Source organism: Anser brachyrhynchus, assembly GCF_964034855.1.
Source record: "Anser brachyrhynchus genome assembly, chromosome: 1".
NCBI lineage: Eukaryota > Metazoa > Chordata > Aves > Anseriformes > Anatidae > Anser > Anser brachyrhynchus.
The window spans coordinates 16,332,074-16,356,324 of NC_137694.1; the positions used below are offsets into that span (position 1 = coordinate 16,332,074).

Consider the following 24,251-nt stretch of genomic DNA (forward strand, 5'->3'; position numbering starts at 1 on the left):
TGTTGGTGGTGGTTGGTTGTTTTGTTGGGTTGGTGGTTTGTTTGGTTGTTATTTTGGCTGAAAGCAAGTGCTGAAGCATTTTAAAGGCTCTGTGCCATTACAGAACCAATGCCGAATGTTGGCCATTACAAGTATGAGTGAAAGAGCTCTTGCACAGATCTCATTAAGGGAGAAGGAGGTAGATGGTGGACAGCATGGTTTATATTTCAGGCTAAGATTTCCTAGAGAATCTATGGAGTTTTATTGCCCAAATCCTATTAAAGCAAAATTGAACCTGTGCTCGTGCAATCTATAATGCTGCAATATGTAACCCCTCGCAGAGATTATTCTATGCTGAGGAACTTTGTAATAGATTTGTTAATAAGGCATATTGCATCTCCTTGATTTTCTGGTGGTGCAGCAAAATTATTTCCAAAAGGAAAGGAAAAATTCATTACACCACTAATTCTGTAATGAAACCTCATAAATCAAACAATGACAGGAAATCAGAGGAAATACTATGGGAAAGGGGTGACATTTTGAAAGATTACGTTTGCTTTCTGTATTGATTTTTTTTTTAAGATTTTAAAATGTTGATGTTCTTTTTCTTTCTTTCTTTCTTTCTTTCTTTCTTTCTTTCTTTCTCTCTCTCTCTCTCTCTCTCTCTCTCTCTCTCTCTCTCTCTTTCTCTCTTTCTCTCTTTCTCTCTTCTTTTCCCTAACTTTAAGTCCAGGATATTAGGACTTTATTTGCCAATAAAAATGTCTAGACAAATCTAACATTATATATATATATATATATTATGCTTGTTTTTAAGAAATGATAGGACACTAAATTAAATGAACTAATATAGAAAGGATTCTCTATTTTGAATGTTTACTTTGAGACAATGTTAATAATAAAATAAAAGCAAATTAGATTTTTGGAAAACTAGAAATACCTGAAACAAACTGTTTTGGGGATCACATAGTTTTTAGTTGTTTACTTTGGCTACTGAGTAAAACTTTCCATTATTTATAGTTTTGGAGCCATGCTTTCACATGGCCCAGGCCACAGTAATAATTGTTTCAAGGATAACACTGTCCAAGATAAAGCTGTGCTGGAAAGCTCAGTCTGATCGTATGACTCTTTTGTTTACCACTCCTATTTTTAATGATCTTGTTACAATTTTTTGCAGTGCTGTCCAGCAGGCAACTGGCAAGCGGGCGTTTGTCCTGAGTCGGTCTACCTTCGTCAGCAGCGGGAAGCACGGGGGTCACTGGCTGGGCGACAACTTCTCCCAGTGGAAGGACATGCACTACTCTATCATTGGCATGCTGGAATTCAACCTCTTTGGCATGCCCTATGTGAGTCTGAAGTCCTTCGGGCAATTGCTGGCTTGTACCTGATATCACTTTAAGTGAAATGTTTTCTGCAATAAGCTGCTTGAGATGGCTAGCAGTAATGGCCTGTACGGAGTAGGGAACTGCAGATTAAAAAAAAATAAATGTCATCAATCTTGGCTGGCTAAAGAGAAACAAAAATAGCACTGCCAACTTCAGATTAAATCACTGCGTGCCACCCCAAACAGATCTCTTTATATTACGTGTTTTATGATTTGAGGTCCCTCTGTAAGTTTCAGATTTTGCAAGCTGGGATGCAGGATTTGTGTAATTATTGAAATATGTTCAGATCTTCCACACTGATTTTAATGCTCCAGGAGCCAATAAAATCTCCACCCCAGCAAAATTAGTATCACTATATTCTGGAACATTCTTATGAAGTCATCAGAAACTGGTATCTCTTTCCAAAATTTATATTTATTAACAATCTTCTGTGGTTTCTCATTTTTGGGCCCCAGCAACAATTGCAAACACTTATGCTATGATATTTTCTCTCCAGATTGGTGCTGACATCTGTGGGTTTAACTACAACACTACCTACGAACTCTGCTTGCGCTGGATGCAGCTTGGCTCTTTCTACCCATTTTCCAGAAACCACAACGCAGAGGGAAACATGGTAAGTAAATGAAGTTATGCAGAGCTGTACTCTATGATTACTGTACTGACGATGTTGATTTGTATTACTTCCTCATAAATTAACCTGCCATTCTCAGGAAAGCTTGAGCAGGTGATAGGGAATGATGTACTGAGAGCAGGAATTACGCTGTGAAGTGTAAATTTTTCCCATCCGTAAGGGAAAAATGGCTTAGAAACTGAAAAACATATAGTATCTAACATCTGAAAGTCCTGTAGAGGTAAGACTTACCCTCTCCATCTTTTACCTATTGAAGCCCAGCTTTTATATAAGAGCCAGTGAGTGCCAGTACATCTTCTTTCTCACTTGCTAACTTCAATTTTCATTTCAGTACCCCTGCAACTTTAATAGTTATTACATAGAAGGGGAGAGAGGGCATTATACACCACACTTGCTATCTAAAAGTGAGTTTCAGACAAACGCCACAGCTAGAAACTCCAGACAAGCACGTGAGGACTCCAAGGACAGCCAGCAACAGCGGCAGCACTGTCAGCCAAGGAGAAACAGAGCCAACGAGCCCATGAGCAAGATGAAAAAGCGCGGCCTCAGATCAGAGCCGTGCGTTGGCTTCAACTTATCATATAGTCCTTTCAAGACTTATCCTAGATAGAAGGATCCCGTTGTTTCTAACTACAATCAGTGTGAAGGTCTTGCAGCCTTTGTAAGCACACTGTGTTATCTGCAGCAATGATGAAAAGGTTCTGCTAGTTCAATAACTGCCTTTTTTGTTTCTCTTTGCTTTGTTTTGTTTCTTCTGTAAAGTGATCTGTGCAATGCTTGAGATCAGGTTGTTAGCTAACCTTCAATTTTCTTTACGGTTATGTCATCAAAATGTTGCGACATTTATATTCCTCAAAGAGACCTCTTCCTCTGCATGAAAGTATGATGTACATCCAGAAACAGGGCAAAAGCAGGAATAATAAGCGATTGTGCTGGCATTAGGAAAGTCAGGATTTACCCTATAGTCTATAATAATACCTGAGATATGCTGATATTTCTCCTGAGGAGAACAAATGGCTGTGGGGTTTTAGGTGCTGCTGTTGATAAATATTTTCTATTTACCTCTGTTCAATAAAATTAGAGATCCCTTATTTATATAGGTTCACTTGGCCTGTTGGGCATGCAAATGGGTCTAATCTAGGTGAATGGGTACTATTAATGTACACACAATTTAATAGGCAGGAAAAGTGACAGGAGCTGCAACTCAGCCATGACTGAATGACAGAAGTAGCAGAAGATACATTGGGTTTTATTGGACCACTTAAACCCATTTAAAACATCGTGTTCCCTGACAGAAATGAACAAGGCATTTTGGGTGACTCAGCATCACCTAGCAAGTCTTTTTTGTTTTTCTTTTTTTTCCTGAACTTAGGCAATATTTGTAGTGTCAGACTTAAACTGATAAAAATACAGTGCAATTTTTGAAATAACAGATGGATGCTTCAGACCTCAGAGCCAGCAGGAAAGATTATTCTGATGTAAACATAATAATGAAGAAACTTTACTTAAATATTGAGTTTAATTAATATTAAGTTTAGTGTTAAAATAAAATCTTAAGTAGCCACTTTGCATAATCCACTGGGGATTTCAAATGGTTTAATTAATATATTTTTTTTTCACTGAAAAGCACAAGATAGTATAAAGAGCTTTGTTACTTCTGTTCCTTTTATGTTTCATTATCCTTGGAATTCATCACATATTCTTTGATTTTAATGAGAAAACTGAGTCTTACAGCAGAATTTTGTGCAGGTGGAAGGGAGCCAGGTGCCTTGCTGGTGGTCTTATTTTAGTGCTGGAGAAGTTGAGCTGGGAGGGATCAAAGGACAGACTTTGTGGGAGTGGGAGACACACTCCCACTTTACACTCTTGGCCAAAAATACGTATAAAATAACTATGCTTTTGCCTTTGTTTGGAGGTTGCTGGTCTTCCCTTTTTCCTCTGCTTTTCCTTCTCTGTCGCAGAGGGCTGACGTGGTTCTTAACGCATGTTCTAGTTCACAAATCAGTACTTTTTCTACATAAACATTCACATTCATGGGATTATGCTAGCAACAGCTTGCCTTAGGTTGCACACAGGTTTCTCTGTTGAATGTATATCCATAGTTATAATGCTCAGTGCAAAGCTTTTACTCAACAGGAACAAGACCCAGCGTTTTTTGGAGAAGAGTTTGCCAAGATATCTCGAGCTACGCTCCGGATCAGATACTCCCTTCTGCCATACCTCTACACCTTGTTCTTCGAGTCTCATGTTCATGGCAACACAGTGGTACGATCGCTGATGCACGAGTAAGTTCAGAGACTCTCTTTTTATTATTATTTTACTCAAAGAAGTAGTTGAGCTTCTGTGTACAAACTAGTTGACATCTGCCTGAAAATAGCGATAGTAATATCAGTGCATGCTTGCTCTTAAAAAGAACAGTTCTACAATGAAGTCTAATCAAAATATATACAACAAAAATAACTTTATATATATGATATGGATATACATTAAAATGTAGCTTGTATTTGTTTCTAGTGAAAAAAGAGTTAAGTAAGGAGAATTCTCAACGTTTCTTGGTTTAGGCAAATATGCAATCCTTTCTTTTAAAAGTAGGAGTCACATACCTGTATTTTCTGTATTTGAATTAAATCTATGAAATGTGTATTCTGGCCCAGAATATCAAGAAGGCCTCATACAGAGAAGGCTCCATTTTCCAATCATCCATGGCATTTGCATTTTCCAATTTAGCACTTGCATCTGCATGCTATGTATGAAACCTACATCTGTGCCACAAATTGCATAGAGAAAATGGGGACAGAGATGTTCGAGTCTAGAAGCAGGTGCAAAGAGAAGATTAATAAACACAGACTGAGAAAACCCTTGGAAAATGTGACCTCAGATTTTTTGAACAGCTATTTTTTTGCCTTTTTTTTTCTTCCCTGTTTGGAAAAAGTAGGAATCAAAGCGAAGTCTAGTTTCCCTTTCAGCACGTTTAATTAGCTTTTTACCTGCTTTTGGTAATTTTTTTATTTCAGAATACCTTATCCAAAGACGTGTTCAAAAGGAGAGAAAATAATGCACATGAAAGGCTATTGCCCAAAGCTCTGGCACAATTTAGTCTCATTGGTTCAGGTTACGTCCCGGACTGTTTAATGTTCTTTTCCCTTTAGGTTAAAAACATTTTGGTTAAAGGGTAAGGCATTTTTGCAAATTAAACTGAGATTACACTAAAGTGCAGAACATGCTAATACAAAATGGTTATGCACAAAATCTATTTTGCCTACTCAGTGTAATGGCTAACTGATTCATTTTAACAGTGATATCCTTCCTCTTCCTACTCTGCTACTTTATTTAACAGGGTAACATTTAGGAGAAGTTTTATAGGTATTCATGTCTTACAAGGGGTTTTATGCTATTTTAAGGATTTATTTTAGCAGTATTTTCTGTTAATTGGATTTATGTGAATATTGGAAATGACCAAGTTACTTTGGGCATTAATGTTCGATAACCTTTGCTAATATCAAATGATTTTGGTGATGTTAAGGCTGTCTGTCTGTCCACTCACAATATATTTTATCTGAACTCTTTTGTGACACGTCTACATTAGGAAATTTCCAAGTTTGCTTTGATTTCATTTCTAGAGTAGTCTCAGATACACCAGCTGAGACTCCTGTTGGGTGAAACTAAGTCAAAAGGTGCACTCCTGCCATTAATAGGAAGTTAGCTAGGATTACTGGAAATAAAACCTCTAAAATGCAGGTAGGCAGTGCAGAGATCAGGAGAACAGCACAAGCTGGCTTCCTACCCAGGTCCCATCCTAGCGGGCATGTCACTTGCTAATGTTGCCATAGCTAGATGCTAAAATTGCTTTAAAATATTTAATATTATTACTTATTTCTGGTTACTATTGTTACTTGATGAGTATTTCTTACTATTTCTAATTAATGCTTCTTTATTTAGTGTGCCTGCCCAGGTAAAGAATGTCACCTAGATGCTAACAAAGGGAGAAATGTGGGGTTTAGAGAAAGAGAACTGAAACAGATTTTTTGAGGTCCAGGTGATGGAATTTTACATCAAATCTTTCTCTTCCTTGTAACAAACACAAAGCTCAAAAACTGCACTAGCTTTTCAGGTGTAGCTGTTACGAGTTCACAAACCTCACCATGAAAATAACTGTAGCTGGGCAGGGAGTCTCCAAGCAATACCTACTTCATGCGGTCATTTCAGATTTCTCATTTCGTTTCAAATGTTTAGGTGCTCATTTCAAACAACAAACAAGAACAGCATCCCAGGAGACGCCTATATGTCTTTTAAGTGTCTCACGCAGAGGCTTTCACTCAGTGAAACAGACGCTGGTACCTTGGCTGTCCAAAAAGACCTGGGGGTGGTAATCCATTACTGTGCTCCTGGGGGGAAAAGCTTTGCTTAATAGCCTACCGGGGGAAAATAAGACAGCAGAGAGGCTACTGCCTAACCATAGGAAGCATGTAGATGGAGTGAGGCGTATTTCATAGATCACAACTATGCTGTGCTTAATGGCTTATGTTTTCAAAATGGGAAAATTCATTTGTTTGCTGAATGTGTGCTCATGGTTGCTGTAATTGAAAAAGGAAATAGTGCTTAGTTAGATGGTGAGATGCTTGTTTCCAAGTGCAAGTAAGATGATCAGCTTCTCTGTTGTCATCATTTCTTAATCAGTTTTTTCTCCTGAAATCTCCCACAACACAGTGCGTTGAAATAATACTCTAATTTTATTACAGTGAAATTAAAAATAGAGAGAAGTTGTTGAGAGGACAAAAAACCTAACACATTATATTTCAGAAATCTGAAAACCAGGTAATTCATCTAAAAACCCACCACACTGAAAACATTTACAAAGCGTTATGTTGAAACTCAATAATGCCCAAGATTAGGACATACAAAAGAGCTACTATTTTTTGATAGAAAAATAAACGCAGAATAACTAGTGTCTTCACCTACTGAGGTTTCGATAGATGAGATGCTGAAGCATGCCTTCAAGGAGAATTTTTCCTGAGTTCCACGTGCTCTCCTAAACTTGCAATATTTTAGAAATCCGAGCACTGAAAGTATGTCTTTTAACTGCCGATGTATTTTTGCTATTTTGGGTACCCCTACCAAGCAGGTAGGGTGTCAGAGCAGGCACTGACACTGAGCCACTCTGCTCCATAAAATAAAAACCTGCCTTTAGGAAGGGGCGGCACCAAGGTGTTGAACAGCCTCAGTTAAACAGAACACGGAAAATAAACTTTGGAACAGATTATTCTCTGAGGACATAGGAATTATACACTAATGTGCAACAACCAGTGTGAATTTGTCAAAAGCAAATTATGATTGCCTTTTTTGATGAGGCAACAGGGCTATTGAGTGGGAAAGGGAGGAAAGCAGGAGGTACAACATAGCTTGATTTTAGGAGGGTTGAGCCACTGCTCTGTGTGACACTCTTATAAGCTAACTGGGAAATGATGATCTGCATGGATGTCCTAGGAGATAGGCTTACAAATGACTGGAAGCCTGTTCAGATTCTCAGAGATTTTATGTTGTATGAGCTGAGGTTCCTAAGAGGGGGGAGGATGTCTCCTTTTTGCCTGGGGCTTGTCAGTATTTTCATTAGCTGATGCAGGATGCAATAGAGAACTCATCCCAGGCTGGCAGATGACCCTGGGTGAACGGGATTGCAAATGCATGTCTGGAGGATATGATCAGAATCAGAATGATCTTAACACATTGAATAAAATATACTGAAATCTGTAAGGTGCCATCCAGGCAAGGCAGCTACAAAGTGCAATACGTATGAAGGTTGCTTGGTGTTTGTCCTGCAAAGGATTTCTAATGCAAATCTGTGAAGGGTGTAGGAAGCCATATCACAGAATCAGAGAATCTGCCAGAGCACGGCAGTGTTACTGTAATTTCTGAATCTCTGTCCAGCTTTTGGCACTCCCTCAGCCAGGAGAAATATGTGGTGGTGGTGAAGGATGCATTAAGGAAGCAGATTTCTTGTGGCAGCGAGTAATGTCGAAATATTCTGCAAGTTCTATAAAAATGTGAATTAACATGCCTCACTTTCCACGCTAGATTTACCTCTGATCAGCAGACTCGTGGAATAGATACTGCCTTCCTTTGGGGACCTGCATTTATGGTTGCTCCTGTTCTTGAAGAGGCAAGTACTGCAATTAAAAAACGCCATCATACTGGAATAAAATAAGTGAACTCCGCTTGGGGCACCAGATGACATTCAGGGCATGTTTGCTCATATCCACCCGTTTCCTCCTTCCCCTGTCAAACCCTGCAGAAGGCATTTCAAAACAAGCCCGAGCAGCGCAGGGCTGCCCAGTGCTGGAGGTGGGAGGGTGAAGGCGAGGGCACGGCATTTCCCTGCCACTGCGAGCGCTGAACAGATGTCAGCAGGCTGGATGCTGCCCCTCGAGCGCTCCTACGCCTGCGCTGACAGATCCCTCCAAGGACACACACGGCAATAATCGCCAGCCTAGGAAGAAACGTGGAAGGACTGAAACAAACTGGTCTCCTTATTTACTGCTGGCCCATTGCGTTTTGGCGCTGCAGCATCTTAAGGGTTGTGCAAGGCGTTTACCAGCACCACGTGCACACACCACCCTTACAAAAATGATGACAATGATAGCTGATAATATGGCAGGCTTTAAAAGCCATCATTTCCCTATGGCTGTGCTGGCCATAGGTTAGGTCAGGGTAGCAGATGCTGTCGTGGGCCCCAGAATAGAGCTGCAGGGTGGGTTTGCTCTTGCTGCTCAGCTGGAGCAAGGGTGGGTTTCTCTCCTCACCCCGCTGCTGACTGCTAGCAGGGTGCAGCCTCAAAGGAGCACCAGAGCGGTGTAGTTGTGCAGAGGCAAACATCTCCATGTGATGTATCCTGGAGCTGTTTGTGATCAGCATGCTGCCGGAATATCTGAGACATTTCCTACATGATGCTGATGATCAAACACGTAAGCAGGCTTCTGCTTGTCATTTTTTTTTAATGCAACCCTTGTGCCTCTGTGAATTTAAAATGAAATTCTTATTTCTTCACATAAAACCGTTCCGACTCCTCTGTGGCACTTCATCCATCAGTCCTTCATCTTCAGACTCTTCCAGGTTTCTAATAGCTGGTGACTAACGTGGAGAATTCAAAGGGTCTCAGGCCAGTAAGATGATGAAAAGATGTGGGAGGAACCTTCCCATAAAGAGCGGGTGACAAGCCAGGGGTTGCTTCCTGCAATGAAATGAATGAAAATGATGATGATGACTGCCTCAAACCGCAGCATGGCACCTGCTCACCTGGAGAAGGTGTGGCAGGACAGGTTTCCCTCTGCTCCTCGAGTCCGAGGGTGTGAGTGAGGGAGATTAATCAAAACAAAAATGGGAAATGTTCTTACACTGGCTGTTACTTAGGGACTCCTTAAGGCAAGGCTCATCAAGAGTCAGGCGGTGATTGCACGCTTCTCTGCACATCAGAATAACCAGAGTTGTTGTAGTAATGCTGAGAAAATCTAGGAATAGGGACATCTTGACTTTATAGGGTTTTCTTTCAAGCTTTAAAGGTGTTTTACACATTTAGACAACTTTTAGTTGCTAAACAGACAGGGCACAGCATCCCAGCCTTACTTGCTGCAGAATTAGGACACCTTCCCTGAGCCATGCAGCACTGCCTGTTGTGGGAGACAGGTCGCAGGACAGGACAAATTTCCAGGTTAGCAGTTGCTGTATTCTAATATGAGATTTGCATGCGTTAAAAAAGCAGCTATTTCTTAGTTCTTCTATTGGTTAATATGAAAAAAAAAATCCCTAAAATGTCAAGTGGTAACTATGCCTTAGCTCTTCTCCTCCACCTTGACATTTCATGCTCCATCTCCTCCCAGGGGATAACCATAACTCTGCAAAGGGGCAGACGTCTGCTTTGAGACTCAAAACTAATCTGTTTGTGAGAACAAGCAACTCATGACCAAAAAAAAAAAAAGGAAATATGTTTTGATTCTGACTTTTCCTAGAGTGATTAATTCAAAGTGCCTTTAGTGTGATTTTCTCCCTGCAATAATACGATGCAATGCATGCTGTAAAATAAAGTGCAGCAATTGTGCAATTAGCAGTGCATTAGATAATATAATTTATCCGCAACTTCAAGTGATTGCAAATAAGGCATATATCTGCATGTCCTGCGTGCAGACATAGCTCTTTGCCTGTTTTGGCAAGAGGGACGAAGCAGCGGTTGCCCTCACTGCCACTCCAGCCCGCGCTGTTGCCTGATGTGAAGTCCTGCCTTGCAGTGCCGTAGCCCTCGCTGGCATCGCTCAGATGTTATGTTTGCAAGACGTGGAGCGGTGTGCCACGCTGAACTAACAACTTAACACTGACTCATCCCACAGACCTGTAGTACAGCCCCCCAGATTGGGTAGGGTCATCTATTTTGCATCATAGATTGGCCAGCACGAGTCCATTGCTGTGACAATAACTCAGCCTTAATATCCAAGATTTGATGCTGTTAGAAGATTGAGTGTACGTCTATCCATGCACAAATATAATAAAGCTAATGTAATATCAGAAATGTAAAAAGAGAAGGACTTTAATCATTTTATAACAATTACAGGGAGCGAGATCTGTGGATGTGTATTTCCCTGAAGCAACGTGGTTTGACTACCACACTGTAAGTATTTCTAAAATTCAGTTTCTTACATTTTTACAGAACTTAAAATATTACAGTTCCAGCAAAATGACTTTTAGCAATGTTCAGCAGTATTTTTACCTCAGCATCTGTGTTTAAGAAAACTAGAGCACAAAAAGTCAACACCAGGCTAGCTGGGAGAGTAAATTGCACAGCTTTCAGTAGCATTTTATTTGCTATTTTTGGTCTGTAAAGCTCTAAAGACACAGAGAACGCAATTTTCAAGAGCAGCCTAGAAATTCACGAAATTGTCAAGATTTCTATTCTTTTTTTCTTCACCCTTATTGCACGCTTAAGTTATTATACCTATACCCTTACCTGTGTAGAAACAGAGACCTGAGCTGCGCTCCTGAGAACATGCTGCATCCTTTTTGCGCACAGAGTTTTGCACACGCATCATTTTGGACAGAAGGCATATGTACAGAGCAGCATGAGGCTCCCTTCCAGAAGATGCTTCAGGAGCTGCAGAGCAAGATGCTTTGTGGAAAAAAGCCAGACTCCTCTAGATTCAGGGGCTGCAGGGTTCGACCTCTCCAACGCCATTCCCAGCGCTGCAGTTCCCAAAGTGCTCGGGTTTTGAGCTAACTGTGCTCTGCTGAAATCTGCTGGATGAAACCAGCTCTGGCTTCAGGGGTAGCTAGTTAGGCTGATGTTAAAAGCTTTCAGAAACCTGAGCCCAGGAGCATCAGGCTGCTGCTAACTACCCTGAGCAGCACTGCCAGACAAGTGGGAAGGACAGAGATGCTCTCAGAGGAAATTCAGGCTTATTCTTCAATAGGTGCTGCTCTGGGCATCTGCAGCATGTCACTGGTGTCCTCAGAGGGATGTTCATCCAACTCTTTCCCTTTCTCCTCTCATAAGGCCATGGTTCAGTGGGGTCGGGCATTTTGCTCAGCCCTCCTTGCTGCAGTTCCCCCCAAGCCCATGTGCAGGGGCGGGCATGGGAGCATCGTCCTGGTGTCCCCTGCCTGTGGGGACACATCAGCAAAGAGCAGCTCCCAGCACTTGGCATGTGTTTGCTGGTGCTCGTCCAGAAGCAAGGCTGGATATTTACCATAAGTTATAATTACCCTTCACAGAAGGCAAGAGCCAAGCCCTCCTGTTTCCTCCTGTGCACATAAACCTTGCCTACACCTGGTTTTGAGGGATTAAAGCAGAAAGAAACGATGCAGAGAATTTATGCTAGTTGTCTACACATATTTGAATTTCACTCATTGAATCCCGTAATTACTTTTTGAAAGGGGAAGACTTGTCCTTAAAAGAGAAGAAAATCTACAGTTTACATTCCCCAATGATTATGAATCACTCACCTTACACTGAAATGTGACAGTTTCCATATGCATAAAAAAAGGAAGTGAAAGTTTCCTTTTCTTTTTGCTTCATGTCTTGATGAGTTTTTTTTCCCCAGCATACAGAGGAATGATACCATTTTAAAAGACGATTTACTGTCTTTCATTCATGATGGCTGTATCTTCATGCATATGCATCACTGCAGGGGCTAGATTCTCCTTCACGTTCAAAAAAGAAACTGGAATAACGCCCCTGAAATCTGCTTTTTTTTGGTGCATATTTAAACTGGTGTAATTCAGATGAAAATATACCCCTTGGTCTCCTTTCCAGTGATATATGGTGATAATGTTTAGTGCCTGCATTTGCATATATTTTTTTAACTGTATTAATTTTTGCGGTAGGGTTACAAAGTGCCAAGTGCCTGGCGGGGGACGTATGCTACCGTCGATGCCCCATTGAACAAGATCCCTCTGTTCATCCGTGGAGGGTACATTCTGCCAGAGCAGGCTCCAGCCACCACAACTACCAAGAGGTAATATCACGAGCCGTGCCTGTCCCCAAAAAACAGTGGTGCAGGTCAGACTCATCACCACCAAAAAGCAATCAAAAAGAAAGAGCAGAAGAGAAGCTATCTGCAGCTCCCAGCTGCCATCCCAGCTGATAAGCACAGTATTTTTATCCCACTACTCGCTCGGTTGCGTTAGAAGTCACCCCGGAGATGACCCACGTCATCTCTCACATGGCCGAAACCCACACCTGGCTCTGCAGCTTTGCTAGGAGAAGCTCTTGCACCTCTCACGGCCACGCTGACCAGCTGCCAGCCGCTCGCAGTGAACATATGCTAGGGGAAGATGCAAACCTCTTGTCCTTGGGTGAATTTATCAAATGCCACGGGCAAGGTGGAGAGGCTCAAAGCTCTCTCGAGGAAGATTGTTTCCCCACACCAATGGGTAAAGGGCTGGCCTCGGGTCTGAACCATGCTCAGACACCAACGTGAGCAGGGAAGGGAGGGAGCAGCACCATGCAGCGACCAGACCAAAGCACAGTGGCGTGGCCTCAGTGACCAGCTGCCTCCCCAGCTGCCCAGTTGTCACACGTAAGGCCACTAAAGAAGGGGGAACTTGTCCACACAGGCACTTGAAAGGTGGGAACAGAGCAGGGTAAGGTTCTCATCGTAATTTCAAGAGCCATTTTAGGGAGCTAGGTAGTCATTTTTCTGTGTAACCTTTCTTGTAACCTTGAAATTAGAGCTAATTGTGTTCAGAAGTTTTTGTTAAATAACATGGAAGGGGCAGTGGCCAGAAGTTCATACCGACATCTCTTGGTGTATTTGTCAACAGCCGCCTGAACCCATTTGGGCTCATTATCGCCCTGAACGAACAAGGAGAAGCTTCTGGGTCTCTCTTTTGGGATGACGGTGATTCGATCGGTGAGTCTGGGCCCCCTCTATGAAGCAGGGTCTACACGCAGGGCTGTCCTCAGGCCACCTTTTCAGCAGTGTAATGGCTCTGACTGTTCTTACAAAGAGCTGGAGAGCTTTGAGGTTGAACATTAGAGGTGAAAAGCAGAGTGCTCTTGAAGGCGGCGTTTCAGCACAAGAAAGGTGTGACATTGGGGACGGCTGCTCTGCTCGAGAGGGCAGTAACTCATTTCGTGAGGTCACACCGAGAGGAATAGAGGAGGAGATTAAATAACCCACAGTCCTCCGAGAGTGACGTTAGCTGCTTGCCACAATTAGTGTGAACTGCTCATGGATTTTGCTGTTTTGATACTAATCCTCCTTGTTTTGTGTTTTAACAGATACTATTGAAAACGAGAACTACTTCTTGGCTAAATACACATACGGCGCAGTAAGTAGCAACGTACCAGGTACCCGCAGACTTAGAGGTAGCTCTACTGTAGTGTAGCTGTTGTAAGGTGCTGATGTCTAACTTTCATCCAAATAACATTTTTTCGTACAGCCCAGCCTTTGAAACTGGTAAGCTACCTAATGTTTTCGTTTGCAGGCAGCTGCAAATTAATCCAACCATGAACCTGCAGTTTTCTGTTTGCTTCATTGACTATCACAGTGACGCATCATTAACACCCATGGTGTGATGTGAACCTGCAAATCCACTTTTTTAGCTCAGATATTTTTCCTGAGTTGCAGGTCCTGGGGATGAGGGACATTTTCCTTGCCTTTCTCCTGCAAGCACTTTTAGTCTGACGGGTAGGAGAGGGCTGTGTTCTCGCCTACAGGATATCCTCACAACTTTTTAGCTGTGCTCACACGAAGCTTGTATTTTGTGGCCCAGAGAATTGCATACTCTCCCTTCTTTAGCTTGCATCTCCTTGTCAGATGGCACGGAGATTGCTCCCACGGTCAGCATCCCGTGGAGTGATTCAGCAAGCTACCAGCAACCTGCTGTGCTGTGCCGATGGATGCTTCATAGAGCACAGGCACAGAGTCAGGGCTCCAATGCCTTTCACATGTGGTTCACTTCTCAGGCGTGTCTTGAGAAAGCTGAACAGAAAAACTCAGCAGTCTCGGCTTCATCTGAGAAAAACACTTTAAAATAAAACCTACTGGAAGCTCATTAAGTGTATGATAGTAAGTTGTGGGAGTTATTCAAAAAAAGCTGAACCTACTTCAGCATTCTATACGGATTATATTTCATCCGCAATTCCAGTGTTCACATGTACTGTAGCACAGTTCTCACACTGTGTGTTCCTGAAAGCACCAAAGTAGTCTATACAAAATCTTCAGAAGAATAAAAAATTATATTAATGCTTATTGTGATATTGCTCTTAGAATATGTGTCCTCCAGGAGTGAGAGCAAGTAAGAGGAAGCTGATGGGTTTTATTATGTAGTCTTGTATATTTGTGAGGTATTTTTCTGGAAGTAACACTGCATGTCTAGATTTAAATTTAATTTTTAATCTATTTTCTTCTTGATTTATCATGAAAAAGTCTTCTAAGAAATGATATTTCAACTGCAAAAAGGAAGAAAAATCACTTTGACTTTCTGTAGTCTGTGTATAGCAATTTATTGCAGGGAGGCTACAGAAAAACAATATCCAGTTTTATATTAAATTCTGATCTGTGCAAATTAGATTGTTGATTCACTGGCTCTTCCATTTTTCATTGCTCATATTTGACTTCTGCCTGTAAATCCATAACTGAAGCCCCTATCTGCATTCCAATAATCTCTAATGTCAGTTTTTTATTATGTGTTTATAAAGAAAAAAATCCATCTCAAACAGCAAATTGCAGAAGTATGAGAAATGTTTGAGAATCTCGGTGTATGTTGCACACTTCTATATTCTTAAAAAATTATGGATGAACAGTTTAATCATATTCACTTTTAGAAAAACACACAAATTTTGGTCCCTGAGAGATTTACTGTTAAGGTCTGACATCACAGCATTTACGCTGAATCCAGCGCAGAGTTCTGCAAAGGTACCAGCTGCAGGATTAGACCTTCTCTTTTATACTTTCATTCGAACAACCCAGAAGTACAAAGGAATTCAGGACCAGTGCAGGCACTTAAACCTTAGGGAATGATTCACGCTGCCTGCTCTCAGGCACTGCCTCACCGTGGTAGGTGTTTTAATTCACTTGAGACCATTTTGACACGCATGATGGCCAAGTGACCTAAGCCAAGGTGCCCCATATTATTAAACCTACTAGTTTAGAAAGATGTGAGCCAGATGTATAGGCTCCACTTTACTTCAGGGACAAGCAGGGAGAGCCAGAATCTCTGCCTCCATGCCCAGAGCAGACAAGGTAGAGATGCTCAGACCATGCCGAATGCCTTCAGCTACACCAAAGGAACGGGGTGGATGGCTTGCTGTTTGCTGAAATGGGTTACCAAAGAGGGCTCTTGCCCAAGGAGATGGCAGCTTCTGAAAAAGTATGCTAACCACTAGGTAACTGAATAGCCTGGGAGCAAGTTCTTTTTAAAACTGGTCCAGTTTTCAGGGGGAAAATGTTTGGGGAAAAAAAATACATAGGGGAAGTCCTGGCTTCTGGCCTTGGGTCCAGGACTTGCTTGTACTTTACATTTATAGGGCTTCAAGTGACATCCATAAGGTTCCTTGCTCCAAATTGAACCCGGAACCTTCCTGGGTGATTGCTGTAATCACACTAGGTGCTTGGGGAGGAGAGGGTCACTCATTGCCCTGGATCACCACCTCTCCTTCTCCCCAGGGCCTTGAAGGAGGGCAGATTGGGACCTGTCAGATGGACAGTGGCATCTGCTGCAGAGTCCTCAGAGCTGGAGTGCAACCTCAGTTATTAACACAGTTGTAATCATTGGGCTGAGCATCACACTGAGCTTGCTGAGTCCGTGAGACCACCTTGAGCTAGCTCACCTGCCTGGCCATGCTTGAGACAGAAATAAATCACTGTTGGGAGGTGGTCTGTCTCTACTGAATCTCCCCCTGTCAAATATGAGCCCATTCAGCAATGGGGGAAGGTACCATGTACAAGTACCCCAAGGCATTCTCCAGAGGCTTTTAGAGGTCTCTGCCCATTTGCTCCCCAGTAGCCAACACTCCTTATTTCAGATTAAATCAGCGTGCTGGGGATTAGCACTTATTTTTAGAGGGGATGCCTGAAGTAAGCAGTCTGAGCACAGCCCTAAGTTACAGATACTGTGATCTAGTTTCTGCTCCTCCTCCTGCCGTGCAATATTGAAATAACACAAGCTAATTTATGCAGAAGGTTCCGTCATGGGCTTCTCCTTGGCATATTTTTAAAAAGTCATGATTGCATAGCAATTCATCATTTCCTGAGCAGTATAATTCATCTTTATTTCCTTAACAACTTTGATCACATAACAAATGCAATAATTCCTCTTCATTGCTTGTATGGGAAATTACTGTTGCTGGTGATCCAAATGAATTTGTTTAATGACTTTGTATGTCCTCTTGGTTCATCCCTAAATACAAGATATATAGTAGGTAGGAAGTATAACAAACAAAGCCCTGTGGACACACTGTGTTCCTTCACTGTCCTTAAAGCCGGGGTATGTATATCAGAGAAGATTATTAGCAGGAGTTTTGGAGATGTGGGATGTAAAATAGGGGCAACATATCTAGCAGCTGATGTCTGTGGAAGATGCTACCCATTTAAAGCAGTTAGTTGCAGATGTTAATCAAATCTGCCTCAAGGTCACTAATTGAATCTCTGTATCTGGATTTTGGGTTTGCATATGCCATTGTACCCTGCAAATGGGTACAAGAACCGAATTTGCATTGATCACGAGTAGAAAACCTGGCCCAAGAAGATGCCAAACGAATGTTGTAGAAACAATTGTGTTTCTTATTTTGTTAGTTTATGATGATACACAAAACCTTTCTTATGTGAAGATTAATGTGAGTGTTGTTTTTACTTTATGTTCTCAGATTGTATTGTCTACATTGGAAGGCTTTCTGTACATTGGCTGACAAAACTGAGACTACAACAGTCACAGTACCAGTAAGTCAACTCCAAAGAGTTGTGATGGTACTAAAATTTCCTGTGTGGCCTTTTGCAGGGCAACCTGAAGACAGAAATACTTAAAAACGGCTACCGGGGCGCTGACTCTCTGAGGTACAACAAAATAACAATTCTGGGCCTGAAACTGAGACCTCACACTGTCACACTGAATGGAAGAACCATCCATAGAGATACCTTCTCCTATGAGCTGAGTGGGGTAAGAGCTGCGCTGAGGGGTTATGAAAAATCTAGGGGGAATGGGAAGAGACAATGAGTAGCAGTTTTTCATCCAGACCCTTTATGTTTCCAAGTATAAGCAGGCATTTATTCTTGGTACAACAGTCTGAGTTTTAGGAAAAAGAAACAAATCAAGAGAAAGAGCTGTTACAGGAAACTTTCATCTTTGCTATTGCACACACAGTCTCTCTTTCTCTCTGTCACTCGATGTCTGCCACTCACACAAGTTTTTTAAGCTAACGAAATAATGGAAAGAAGACACATTTCCACAAACTGAGAGAAGTTAGCTGTTTTATGGACATTGTTATCATTCTGATAAATGAGAAGACCTGACAAAGATATTTATCAGCTACTGAAAAGAAATGGTAGAGGTATTTTTGTACAAGTACTTAGTGTCCACAAATGAATGCGCTGTAGCTGGCCCTAATGAGCATCTCCCTGTTGTCAGAGGAAAGAAAGGGAAATCTCAGCCATATGTTTGAATTCCTAAGGAAACTATTAAAGCAGCGAGTCACCAGTCGCAGTTTCACTGTCTGAAAGTGGGAAGCCACCTGTCCAACGTCATTGTCCCAGGTCCGAATGCATGACTTGCTTGTACCGCGCTGCTCCTTTAGCACGTGCAAGGAGACACCCCATGGGGATGGACTGGACATCCCTAACACACCGCAGTCATGGGCTCAGTGGTCACAATTTTGTTTTCCACATCAGAACAGACAAAAAGAGCAACACTGGCTCTTGTTACTTGTCCCTTACGTGCCACCAAGCTGAAGTGGGTCTTGCACCACATGTGTGCATGTGGTACTCACATCTGAGCACTGGTCTGCACCCAGGGAACTCCCAACACTAACCCTCTATAACACTAACCACTAGCTCATCATTCAGTCAAAGGTACGTAGCTGAGGCAACAAGCAGTGGATATCATGTCTTTTGTTACTCTGCCTACTCGGCCTAACGATTTAAGTTTATTTGCAACCAAAGTGGGATCCCCATTATATGCACCTGGTTCTAACATTTACTTTATTGAAGAAATCTGTAAAGGAAGAAAATTGCTGAGAATAAATTTCTGCCATGGAGAATCATAAAAAAAATAAACTCACTTTCAGAGACGATGTCATAAATAAGAGTAATCAGTGTTGCCTCAAGGGAAGAAATTGTTTAACAGCCAAACTGCCTCTAAGCAAGCTGAAAGCAACATAAATGTGGCAGGGTAAAGAAAACACTCCATTGAGATATGCTTGAAGGCACCAATCTCAGAAATCCAGAAGATAACTGCATGCTAACAGCAGAACATAAAAAGATGATCAAGAAAGAGTAAAAAGCTTGTCACGGAAGTATCATTTAAAACTTGATCAAAGCACAACAGATGATCTCTGTGGCTTAAGAACCACTTCAGATAACAGGGAAAAAAGCTACCAGACTGCTGTAGTAGGTCCAAACTGCACAAAATTTACTTAAGTCAGACAGTAACCTAAACCAGCTAAATATATTCCTCTCACAACTGTAAGAGATTCAGCCAAACCTCTCCCACCATTCCTTTACAGCTGTTTTAATGCCATTACCTATAATCCTCTCTTGTGTTAGACATTCTATTAAAAAAAAAAAAAAGCGTTAGCAGCCAGGGTTTAGATCTTGAAAAATTACAACCCATGTAATTAAAAAAATAATGAATTCTAAAGGGCAAATTTGCCACTTTCTCACAGGCTTAATGAGATTACATACCGCATAATAGTTTAACAAGCACAAAGACTACAGTCTGTTTGAAGGGATATAGCAGAAAGTAACTTCTACTATATTGCTTTTGGTTTACAGAAAGCAAAATTGCCTAAAAGCAGTGCTTAAGTGCATAATTGAGCCATAGTTATTTGTATATAAATAGAAGCAGTTTGCTTAGTAATAAGCCACTTCTTTCTCTCCAGTTCATGCAGTGCTACCGTGGCATGTGTAATATCCCAGAATCTTCCTATTATTAGGACTGTTTATCTTTTTTTTCCCGCTGGAGCGCTGTACCCTAAGAGCCTCAGACACTCCCCTGCAACTGCAGCAGGGATGCTGGAGGAGTTCTTCTGTGGACCAGGCTCATGTTGAAAACAAAACGATCTGTGCATAGGAAGATTCTCCTTTTTCTCTGCTGGGAAGCAGCAGCGCAGTCTGGGGCAGCCTTTCTGTCTGCTCTGTGCTTTTTGGTTAATGTTTGGGTGGAGTTGCAGTATTTCTGTCTGGAACTGGCTCTGGATTTGAGTAAAAGACAAATCATTCAAGAAGTGGATTTTCTGCTTACCAAGTAGTGGTGGAGGACTGTTTTTGAGGAATTATGAAAATATCACACACTGAAGAAGTGATCTAAGGATCAACTGTTAGAGTCCTATTAACATCAATATGTGGAAAGGCAAAGAAATAGTTAAGAGATTCACATGGATATCATGCATTTTAAGAGATTATTGGTTGTGAAACATAAAGATAAAACTGAAGTGCTAAAAACGGAAATTGCATAGCATAAAATACAACAAATTTAACACTGAACAGACAGAGCAGGATAGATATTGTATCTATAATTTCATATTTAATTCATGTTATTAATTAATTTTAAGATGTTACTGAATTTCTAAAAGGGATGTTGAATTGGATACTGGAGTAGAAAGATGCATACTGCCAACAACTCAGTCTTGTCTATCAGATGTTGTTAAGGGACTCATAAAGGACTAAGCTCCCTTCTTGTTTTGAAGTTGGTCTTTACTAAGTTCGCACAAAATTGTTGACAATTTTTGTGTCTTTTTTTTTCACAGAAACTCACTCTATGGATTTCTGCCCCACTTACTCGGCCTCTGAACATCGCAGTTTACTAAAATGTTCAGAAAACACTGATATCCTTGGCTCTCAGACATTGATCTTTGGTTTTATGTAAAGAAGCATTTAGTCATTAAAGTGTTGCTTACACACCTGATGACTGCTCTTTTCATATGTAATATTTGCAATTCAGTATTCATCAAATAAAATTATCAATAGTAGTTAATGAATATCACCATAAACAAACAATACACTGAACATCTGGACAGCCAGCCCAATTCACATAGCCCTGCTCTGGGGGAAGCAATGTGGGTCTGTCAGGAACATCTATGGGAAACACAGCTCGCCATGAGCTGGGGTCACACAGGTCTGCTTTGCAATTCAGCTGTTTCTGGCTGCCGAATGATCTCCCAAGACCATGAGAAGCTCCATCTCATGGTATCTAGAGCCACTGTTATTTCCATGTATAATAGTATAATAGCCATTTACTGGTTCTCCTTCAACATACACCAGGAGAGATGCACATTATGGCAAGGTTGGGGCTTCATGAACTCAGCAGTTCACACCCTTTTAGCTCTGAGCTACAGCACTATTTTTACCTTCGTTGATATTTATCTATAAGAAACCTGAGTCACAATTTGCAGCCGTAAGAGCTTTAATAGTAAACAGGTATTCTAGTAAGGAGTTTGGGAAGGGACTGGCATCCAGTGTAGGCTGCTAGGACCAGCTCTCCCTCTCCCAGCAGTTAAGCTCCTTTCAGAGCATTGTAGGCAGGGTTATCCTTCATTGCAGGCTTCTTAAGATGACTCTTCCTGTTCCTATCTCCCACTATTGCAAAAAGTACAGAAAACTCCACTGCTGGTGGCAATGCTTGTTCTGTTCCCAGATCCGGATTCCAAAATTCTGCAGTGGAAGGTCTCCGCCACAGTCTGCCGTCCCTTAAAATTATCAACCACTGTTTCCTTTTCAGTGGGAAACTGTTCACCAATCTACTACACTTATTACACTTTCAGACACATGATCTGATTTTTTATTTATTTATTTCTATGGGTGGTCCTTTGGGGACCCAGGATTTGTACTCGATGGTCCTTGTGGGTCCCTTCCAACTTGGATATTCTATGATTCTCTTATTCTACTAACGCTAGTGAAAGTCTTTTAACAGGAATTTCTGATTTTCTCAATTATCAGTCCTAGACCACTCCACGTCAAAGATTTCACCCATGTCAGGTGTTTTTACCAGAACGCATTTCTTCTGAATTAGCCAGGCCCGCAGTATAGAAGTAAATTCCCCTGGTTTATGCTAGCTGCAGGAAGACAAACACAGTTTTGTCTGACTGGTAAAAGGTTGCTTTCTCAAAGAGGGCTGGGTCTTGCAGAGAAAATTTAAGGCCTGGGTCTCACCAGAACTTTTGTTGGCTGCAGCAAGGTCTGCTGTGAAACATGTCTGTTCTGCACAGCGCAGAGAAAGCAGCTCACTCATCAGCTCTTGTGGGAAGGAGCTGGGGAAGACGCTACACAAAGGCATAGCTGAATTGGAAGGGCAGAACATGGGTTGTGGAGTGAAAGCTGATCTGAGGCGATGGATTTGACAACCATCCTCCTTGCACAGGACTATAAAACATAGTTAAAGTAGTACTTGCTGCATAACCTGTGGACCCAGAGGACCTTGTCTGTGTGACACAGCTCTGCAGCAAAGTGCTCAGAGCAGCTTGACACGGATGGCTTGACAGTGTAGGATAGATGGGGAAAAGTAAAGCAGACCCATCCTGTGCAGAATCCAACCCCTCATGTCTGGTCTGTGCAAAGATTGCATCAGAGATGTACCCACCTCTGCTCCCAGTTTTCCCCCCAAACTGAAAAAAAAAGCCACCAGGCTGAGGATGTTAGCTCCTTACCATGGCAAAATGCAGGGACAGAGCTAATGCTGAACACCACAGAAAGCAGACTTGTCAGCAGCCTGCCTGGGGGTGGTGGTGATGTTTTGGGTTGTTTTGGGGTGTGTGTGTGTTTTAGTGAGGAGGATTTGTCTCTAATCTGCCTCACAGTGCGGGGAAAAGGTGACAAATGGTGAGAGAGGAGCCTGGTGTGGGAGCTCGAGCGCTGATGTGGCTGAATAGGAGAGATGTCACCTCCACAGAGAGCCCTTGCTGGATCACCGTCTGAAGGCAGCTGATACTCACTGGTATTCTGTGAAATCAGTGACTAACCCTGCAATTTCATATACTTCTTAATGAAATAAGAGCAGAAAAATGCACTCCTACCAGCATCAATATGCTGTTCAGGCTTGTATTACAACCTGGACCTTATTTCTTTGTTACCTCGCTCCTTGTAGCATCAGTGAACACAACAGGAAATCACCAGTCTGTAATACATCTACCCTGGGCTCTGATTTCACATGTTTATTTCATAAAAGTAAGCAAGACAGCCCTTGGTAGGCATTTGTATTAGAGACATCAAAGAAAAATGGTGTTGCTGTGTGTGCGCATGCATGTGTTTATCTAGCTATTTATCCTCTCAGCATTGTTCTGCAGGTGTAATTTTAGATCTACTTTTGTTTTCTTTTTTTTTTTTTTTTTAAGTTCTGGTTGTATTTCATGTTCTTTCCCATCCTGACAATTTCTTTTTTGTTTTTGAGAAAAAGATAAACACATTGACAAAAAATATGGAGCAGGTGCTACAAGAGATATGAACTGGATCCAAGAATCTATAGCCAAATATTTTATCGTCTTTTTAGATTAGATTAGATTAAACATGAACTTTCCCAAGTGTTGGTCTAGGTGGAGTAAATTTATTACAGATATAGATCTTCAGTGGAGAAGAAGATCTGTATCAACTTCTCTGGCTGGGATTTAAAAGTGTCTGTAGTCAGCTTCTTTCTCCAGCCTGCCTTTGTTAGCTATAAAATGCACCAGCCAAGTCCTTCAGAACCTGAAGGAGTTGAAATGTAAAGGGAAAACCTTAATTTGTATTTCAAAACCCAGTTAATTGCAGGCTCCTTCCTTATGAAACCATAAAGGGAACACCGAAAATCAATAGCTAGTGTACACTGACAACTAAGAGTATGCCATTAGGCTTCACTTCTGCACAGAAAGAAGAAGCAAACATCCTCCATACTACTTCATGTATATTTACGATTTTTTATTTACAGTGAGCAATTTTAGACTTCATCTCAAAGGATCCTGCTGCTAATTTTTGTTAAACCTTCATACCAATTTTGTATAACATGAAAAAATGGCTGTAGACTGAACAAGTTACACCAAGAAAAGTAGCACAAAGTAAATGAAGGAGACATGCACAGAGGGCTCTGCTCAGAGACAAAATAAAAATAAAATAAAACAAACAAACAAAAACACTTTTTGATGTGTTCAAATGTAGTATTTTATGTCTTCGAATAAAGAAAGTAAAAAAGCATATGGGACATTGCTAGAGCAAATAGATATTGAAAAAGATTTGGAATTCTGTTGGATGACCACGTGAGAATGAGTTCCCAATGCAACCTCTCTTTTAGAGATTGCTCTACCTCTTTTTTTTTTTAATCAAAAAAGAGGTAGAGCAGTCTCAGGTATACAGATCAGTAAAAGCAGAGATGTCATAGTTCGTTTGTGTGTTGTACTGGTACCATCTTGCTGGAACGCTGTGTCCCGTCCTAGTGTCAGAAATTCATGGAATATACTGAAACAAAAAAGAAAGAAAAGATGATGCAGATCAAAACCACAAAAACATCTGAAGGACTAGCAAATGGGTCTTCCAAAGAGAGCACAAAGGAGCTCTGCTTTAGGGCCAAAAGAGATCTGTGGCCCATGAGAGTCTCCC

At 41.5% G+C, this 24,251-nt stretch overlaps 1 protein-coding gene across 1 annotated transcript in view; it reads left to right on the forward strand.

Annotated features, from left to right (window-relative positions):
* The window catches only part of LOC308187992 (sucrase-isomaltase, intestinal-like), a gene marked incomplete at its 5' end in the record, with an annotated part of 56,030 nt that extends 34,769 nt beyond the window's left edge, over nucleotides 1-21,261 (forward strand). The window contains 10 exons of the mRNA XM_080576462.1: nucleotides 1,157-1,325; nucleotides 1,861-1,977; nucleotides 4,132-4,280; nucleotides 8,068-8,156; nucleotides 10,596-10,648; nucleotides 12,358-12,488; nucleotides 13,297-13,385; nucleotides 13,757-13,806; nucleotides 17,476-17,634; nucleotides 20,438-21,261. Coding sequence (XP_080432588.1) covers nucleotides 1,157-1,325; nucleotides 1,861-1,977; nucleotides 4,132-4,280; nucleotides 8,068-8,156; nucleotides 10,596-10,648; nucleotides 12,358-12,488; nucleotides 13,297-13,385; nucleotides 13,757-13,806; nucleotides 17,476-17,634; nucleotides 20,438-20,497 — 1,066 coding nt within the window. The 3' untranslated portion in view covers nucleotides 20,498-21,261. The remainder of the gene's footprint in view (nucleotides 1-1,156; nucleotides 1,326-1,860; nucleotides 1,978-4,131; nucleotides 4,281-8,067; nucleotides 8,157-10,595; nucleotides 10,649-12,357; nucleotides 12,489-13,296; nucleotides 13,386-13,756; nucleotides 13,807-17,475; nucleotides 17,635-20,437) is intronic.
* Nucleotides 21,262-24,251: the final 2,990 nt, after the last annotated feature.